General features: G+C 48.2%; 1 protein-coding gene across 1 annotated transcript; it reads right to left on the bottom strand.

Annotated features, from left to right (window-relative positions):
* Window positions 1-2,705: 2,705 nt before the first annotated feature.
* LOC124650335 (ankyrin repeat-containing protein At5g02620-like) lies at window positions 2,706-6,666 on the bottom strand. Its single transcript, XM_047189895.1, has 4 exons — window positions 6,460-6,666; window positions 5,619-6,250; window positions 4,327-4,736; window positions 2,706-3,905 (listed from the first exon to the last, which is right to left on the bottom strand). The coding sequence occupies exons 2-4, from the start codon at window positions 5,986-5,988 to the stop codon at window positions 3,024-3,026; spliced, it is 1,662 nt and encodes a 553-aa protein (XP_047045851.1). The 5' UTR covers window positions 5,989-6,250; window positions 6,460-6,666; the 3' UTR covers window positions 2,706-3,023.
* Between the last annotated feature and the right edge of the window lie 478 nt (window positions 6,667-7,144).

Genomic DNA, 7,144 nt, shown 5'->3' with positions numbered 1-7,144 from the left:
ACTGTCGATGGTACACCCATGAAATATACCCACAACAGACACCGATCCAAAAATGAGTTTCCTTCCAGGAGTATCGTAATATCTCTGACTTTTTTAGGAATTTAAATTACCAACTCATAGCCTTGCGTCGATCAGCTCTAGAGTCCGGGGCGTGAAACCGGGCAACCATTATAAATAACTGGCAATCCTAGAGTTTTACTTCGGTCTTTATGAGTGCTCACAGAATTTCAAAATTGATTCTCATTCTCACAAACATCAGGTACCTCTTAATAATACGGCTTCCATGCAACACAAGAAAAGGCGAACCTTGACGGTAACCTTTTGTGTGGGGCCACCAACCATCAAGCTATAATCATTGTAGCGAACCAACATTTGTTGACACACTCAAGCTATAACCATTGTAATGAACCAACATTTGTGGACACACTCAAGTTATAACCATCAATGTATAACTATTAGCCCCCTAAATCATCGATCATTAGCACCAAAATCAACAGACGGGTGGAATATGTCATTCCAGTATGTCATCAACCCCCATTTGTATCACATTTGCCAAACTCTCTGTCACACAAGCAATTATGGCATGCTTATGTGCGAGGCGAGAAAAATCTGGCCTAAGAGCATCTCCACCGGCGTCTCCCAAATAATCGCCGGCAGAAGCGTCGACACCTCCGTTTGGGGGACGTCGAAACTGCATCCTCTATTTGGGGGAGCAGTTTCCACACCGGCGCCCCCAAACAGGCGGCCCCGATAGAAGTTTTTTTTGCACAAACTACATATTCATACTTAGAGTTTCATTTTAATATCATTCAGGACCGAGGAATGAATAATATTTTCGGGCAAATCCGAGTAAAATATTATTCACTCCTCGACCCCGGATGATATTTGAAACCTGCTTATCTCTAGCCTACTACCTACTGGCCACCCGGCTCTATGGAGGTGGACGATCGACCAGAGCTCTCTCCCATGCTCTCTCCGCTGCTCCACCGTCGTCGATCCCCCGCTGTTCTCTCCGCCACGAACGTCAAGTAGGCGGCTCTATCCGCGACCACTGCCTCCTGACGCAGCTGCTGCTCCAGCTCCTCCCGCCGCCGACGGTGATCTAACTCCTGCCTATGTAGTCGGAGCTGCATCTCCGCCAAACGAAGCGCCTCGTAGACTTCATCCTGTCGCTGCGTCTCCTTCCGCTGCAACCGCCGCAGAGCAAGCTCCTCCCACCCTTCTGTCGTCACGCCTCCAACCGGCGCTGGCTCAGCGCCTCCCGCCGCCGTCGCGCCTCCTGGACCTCCAGCCGCTCCGCCTCCTCGAGCACCAGCCGGTTCTCCTCCTCCCGCTGCCGCCTCTCCGCCTCCTGGCGCTGCCGCTCCGCTTCCTGCCGCGCCTCCCCGCGCTCCCTCCGCTCCGCCTCCTGGCGCTGCCGCTCGCCCGCGTCGTAGGCATCTACGGTCGCCGCTAGCGCCGTCTCCTCCCACGCCTCGTACTCTGCGAGCTGCGGGTCCGCCTCCAACACTTCTACGGCCGCCTCTAGCGCCGCCTCGTCCCACGAATCCCACGTTGTGCTTTTTTCTAGGGTTTTTGCAGCAATGGCGGGGGAGGAGGGATAATATAGACCGCCGGCGAGGCGGGAAACATCCCGCACGGTGTCGTGGCGGGAGACTTTCCTGTGCGGCACCGTGGCGGGAGAGTTTCCGGCCAGGCGTCGTGGCGGTAAAATATCCCGTGCGGCGCCCTAGCGTCACTGACAGACGGCTCCCATGCCCAAAATTTTCGTCCTCGTGAGGCGTCGGCGCGCCCGATTCGCGCCATTGGCGAGGGGCCGGCACGGGGTTGCCGGCGATTCTATTGGGCTCGAAAATTGGCCGGCGCCGTTTGTGGGGTGCCGGTGCGAGCCCATTTTCGCTCCCGGCCCCTAAAACGCTATCGGGGCCACTATCGGGGGCGCCGGTGGAGATGCTCTAACTTCCAATATGTGCCACTTTTGCTTGAGAACCCTAGATGTAGGCTCAATAACAATATAATGTGATGAATGGAAAAAAAATGAACATCTCATGCATGCTTCCCTCTAGGTGCACAGAGTCGATGAAGACGGATAGTTGTATACCTTTAGGAACATCTCATGGTATTACTCTTCTTCAAAGCAGTAAGGTATCCAGTTCAGTCGGATAGTTGTTCTAGTTCGTAAGATACTATTTTCTTGAAAATAAACAACGAGACGCATACGCAAATAACAATAACAGTAGAGTTATTGATAACAATAGAGTTATGGACGTTGACTTTAGGCTCCCTTGATCCATAATTCCCACATGTCGAACACCATTACATTTCACAATACACTCTGAATTGTTCAGATAACACCGGATCTCATTCGAGGAATTGTTGTTTATTATTGAATATGCGCTAAATGCAAATGTTACAAAGACAAGTGGGCTTTGGTATAAATTTATGGTGGAAAATGTCAAACTCCGCCCTCACCACATTCTTCCTTGACCAGCTTCGGCAGTGGGGACGTATGAACGAAGCAAATTGTCGCAAAAGAATTAAGATCACGTTGCCAGAATTACAGAAGGCCTTCTTTTTTGGGGCGGTGGTGCTAGGTTAAAACGCCACCTTGGACGATATCCAGGCAGGACGAGGAACATAACAGTGAGTGAATTATTTTTAGCAGACTTTCACCTGTAGGCTGTAGCCTTACTGTTCGTTTCAGGTTCAGGAGAAAAACATTCTTTTTAGCTGACTTTCACCTGCAGGTACTCATGCAAAATTATGCTTACAAAAGGCCACTTGAAAGATGTCTAACTTTCAGCTGGGAATCAAGCCTACAGGCCAGCACAATACAAGCACAACTGTGGGATTTTGTTTTGGCAGCAAAAGTACCTTCAGCTAAATATAGGCACCATATATGCTTCATTCAGATCATGCCAATCCCCACTGAATGTTACTGATCATTCGATCGAACAGCCTCGAGCAAAGCAACGCTTAATTATGTACATATCCTCTTGTTGATGCGGTTGTTAGACTCATCTTTACAGCGCATACATCTTCTTGTACTCGGTGTTCATCATCGCCTCTGGGTCCATGTCTGAGTCGACCGGCATGGACCATGAGCGGGACTGGCTCCCAGACGCCTTCCTGATCTTCCTCATGCTCTTCTCCTCCATCCTGTGTGCGACGATGCAATAGCACATGGACCCGAGGGTGGTCAGCATGATCACTGCACCGATCGCCATCGTGCACCAGGCCAGCCACCAGTCGCCGCGGCCGACTACCACGTAGGTCAGAGCGACGAAGGCTGCAGAGATAAAGAGGCACGCGAGCCACATTAGCTTGTTCATCACAAACACCATCCTCTTCTTGGCTTTCTGCTCAACGACGATGAGGGAGGTCTGGACGACCACGACAGCCAGAGAGATGAAGAGGGCCAGGGAGTCGAACACCAGGAACATTAGGAAGGCAGGGTTGCTAGCCGCGTACGCCTGCCCCAGGGTCATGTCCGGGGGCGCTTGGCTCATATCCTCTACGAAGTTGCCAGGTACAGTGAATATGGCAGCGAAGGCGACGGTGGCGATAAGAACAGCGACGACGGTGTTGGAATTGATGGCGTTGTTTAGCCCGCCGATGTGGAGCTTCTCGAGCCTGCTCTTGATCTTCTGGACTTGCATCTTGGTCTGACGTGTTTGCTTGATCTGGGACTGGACGTCATGTCGAATATCACTCACGGTTTGCTTAAGTTGCTTTGCTGGATTTGCTGGATGCACTCGCTCATTTGTGGTTACTCCACCGGCATCCCTCAAGATGTTAACAAGTTCTTCATTGTTCTCCTTCTCAGCAATGGCAAGAGCAGTCTCTCCAGATCTATTAACTGCATTGACATCAATCCCCTCAACTGATAGTAGAGTCTGCACTATCTGCAAGGAATTACAGATATATCAGCCAAGATGCAAAAAGACTAAAACCTAGGAACTGGAAAGTCTTGAACAAGATCAGGTACAAACTATTCTTCAGAGCCAGTAAATTTATTTTATTTTGCCTGCAAAGCAAAGTTGCTTCATGTTTTAACAGGTTGACACAGTTGTTGTTCTAAAGTCTACTTTATTTGCAAGTGTAAGCAGAGAACATTAAAAAAAAAAACTGCTGAGCTGTATGCTCAAATTATCTACCAAAATAATTGCTGAAAAATGGCAAATGAATAAACAACAATATAGCTGAAAATGGTACTGTGGAAAATAATTGCTGAACTGTTCAGTACGTAACAGGACAGAATAGCAAATGAACAAAAAACAATATAGATGAAAAATGGTACTGTGGAAAATAATTCACAATACTTACAATGATATTGCCCTTCCGAGCTGCAACATGCAGTGGCCTGTTCCCCTTGTTGTCTTCTAGATGGCTAACTGAGACATCAGGCTTCAACAATTCGACCACAATTTCAGCATTTGTTCCTTTCGACGCCATATGCAGTGCTGTTTGCCCCTTCTTGTCTGTTCTTAAACCAATCCCCGGATCCTTATTCAGCAATGATCTTACAACTTCCACATGGCCCATCCTTGCTGCTGAATGCAAAACTGTTTTCCCATTATTTCTCGCAATTTTGGCAAGGCTGGCATCAGTTTCCAGTAGGAGGTTGACAATATCAATGTGACCCTGAATGGCAGCAGTTTCCAAAGCTGTAGCGTTTACAGAATTTGTAGTCATAGCTAGGGCAGGAAAGGCCTGCAACAGCTCCTTCAAAACATCTGCAAAATCAAGAAATGGAGGAAGAGAATAAGCCATAAATTTACCTTGAATCATATATCACGCAAGTCATTACAGATAGTCAGCTATGCTTATGACTGTAGTTCAATCTCCACAACAGATCAGTAGAATAAACCAGAGTGAGGTAAGACCTAACTAATGGTTGTATAATATCAAGTGTGCACGACAGAGCTACAACTATTTTATATGCATCACAACATAACTTCTTTCAGAATAACCTAGAATTTCCGAACCATTCGAAAATCATGACTGCTACTGCTAATAAAAAAACCCAATTTGTCAGTTGACATCTACTCCACATGAACTAGTCAAGATTAGAGTCTAAGGGGACGTTTGGATTGTGCCCGCGCGTGCCTTACCAAACCAGGGCGAGCCAAATATTTGGCGCAGCTTTTCGCCGCCGCCGTTTTGCCCAGCCGTTGGCGAGAAAAGTGACCGCATGACCAAAAAATTGGCTGGGATCCCAGAATTTGGTTTCAATCCAAACCAATGCCCACGCCCGTGGTCAACGCCAAAATTTTGGCTGGGTAGTTACGGGCAACAATCCAAACAGACCCTAAATCAAACCAGGTACACCAGGCACGCATTCTTTTCAGCCATAATGAGAAAAAGATAGCCTCGGAATAACTGATGGTAGCACTTGCTCGAGATGAGAATAACATGAACAAAAATCATTGTTGTTGCAAACTTGCAATGAGCACTAGTATGTGACTAACTCAATCAGATAAGAACAGACATTTTTTTCTACCCGACAAAATTTACTCACTCAATTCCAATCACAGAAAATGCTAAGAATCATTTCATGGACTTGGATTGAAATGAATTTCAGAACAATATAACAGTGAGGAGGAGAAACAGCTTACCCAGATGGCCCTGCTTCGCCGCGATATGGAAAGCATCGAAGCTGTTGCTGGCCTTGATCCCCGCCGTCTGCACATCGGAGACCTTGAGGATCTCGCGCACCACCTCGGTGTGCCCCCTCTCGGCGGCCACGTACAGCGCCGTCTCCCCGTCCAGGTTCGGCCGCGCCGCCAGTTCCCCGACCAGCTCCCGGTCAAACTCGGCGAGGATCTTCTGGACATGGGGGATGCTGCCGGCCCTCGCGGCGAGGTGGAGCGCCGTATCCCCGCGCTTGCCGGGGCTGTCCTTGCTCTTCCCTCGGAAATTGTCCATCCCCCGGAAGCTCTTCAGCTTCTCCAGCGCGCCCAGACGGAAGCTGACTTGCCTCTCCATGTCCAAGCCCAAGAATCAACCAGACGGGACTGGAGAAATCCCCCAATTTTTAACACCGCGTTCTTGAGATTTTTTATCGCAAAAATCCAAGCCCCCTTTCTTTGATTTACAGGAAGGTTGCCTTGGACAAAACCGTGGCAAGCGCTGGGATTTAGCGGCGGAGATCTCCAAGTGCTGCGGCCGCACAGAGTTCGTAAATCGTAATCGAAGGGTGTGGCCACCAATCAATAGCCTTGGGCCACGGTCACGCCACCTGATGATACTGCAAAGGGGAGAAGAAAAAATTCAGCATTCGGCACGGCAATCGAAACATCTAAAGATGAACAAGAAAAACCATGAACCACGAACCAACAAACCGAAACAAAAAAGGAAGAGCAGCGAACAACCATGGCATTTTTGGCCCATAAGCCAATGGCAAGGCAGAAAATCCAAGCAGCCAAATGATTGATGCGAGAGTCCCAAAAACCCCACCTTTCTGCACCAGCCGCCACGAACCCAGATGTGCCAGGACCTTCTCCAATGAGCCAAGAAAAAGAGAAGGGAACCAAGGTCCAGTGGGAATCTTGGACCTCTCCCAGCCTATACTCTTCTTCTTCTTCGTTGGGTCCTCTCCTATCTTACCTAGAGCTCGCTTTCAGGCTTCGGCACCCCTGCTTGGCCTCTTCCACCCAGGCGCAGTACCGTTTATTTCATGCATTTCTAGGGAGTAATTAACTGTGCAACTTGCAAAGTCTTTATTCCCTACCTGCCGTGCTTGTTCAAGAAAACTAAACAAAAACTCTTGTGTGGAATATCTAAAAAAAAAATACTATTCCGTACATGTTTATTTTCTTTTAAAAAAGAAGGCTAAGCCAATAATACTTTCTTTGGCTCTAAATACTTGTCACAAGCTGTTGAACCTATGATAAATATTTAAAACCAAAGAAAGTATTATTTCGTGTGAGAGATAAATTGGTCCATGTGAAAATCATGTAAAATATCTGAGTTGCAAACCTTTCATAGTTGGCCATGAAGTACGTGTCGCATTCCCTGACGCCATGGACAATCTTCAAGAATAGGTCCTTATTCATCCTAAACCGGCGCCGAAATTCCTTCGGCGAATGAGTCGCGTCGTCGTTGAAGTAGTCGGCGTCAAGCAGCATTGCGCTGGCTTCAC

This window comes from Lolium rigidum, chromosome 1 (genome assembly GCF_022539505.1).
Source record: "Lolium rigidum isolate FL_2022 chromosome 1, APGP_CSIRO_Lrig_0.1, whole genome shotgun sequence".
In the NCBI taxonomy this organism is placed as follows: Eukaryota; Viridiplantae; Streptophyta; class Magnoliopsida; order Poales; family Poaceae; genus Lolium; species Lolium rigidum.
Note: the sequence above shows the minus strand (reverse complement) of the source record. Positions and strands in the feature narration are given on the sequence as shown.

Coding starts and splice junctions, on each gene's coding strand:
- LOC124650335 (XM_047189895.1), bottom strand. CDS start 5,988: ATGGAGAGGCAAGTCAGCTTCCGTCTGGGCGCGCTGGAGAAGCTGAAG. Junction 4,737..5,618: donor GGCGAAGCAGGGCCATCTGG/GTAAGCTGTTTC, acceptor TTGATTTTGCAG/ATGTTTTGAAGGAGCTGTTG. Junction 3,906..4,326: donor CTCGGAAGGGCAATATCATT/GTAAGTATTGTG, acceptor AATTCCTTGCAG/ATAGTGCAGACTCTACTATC.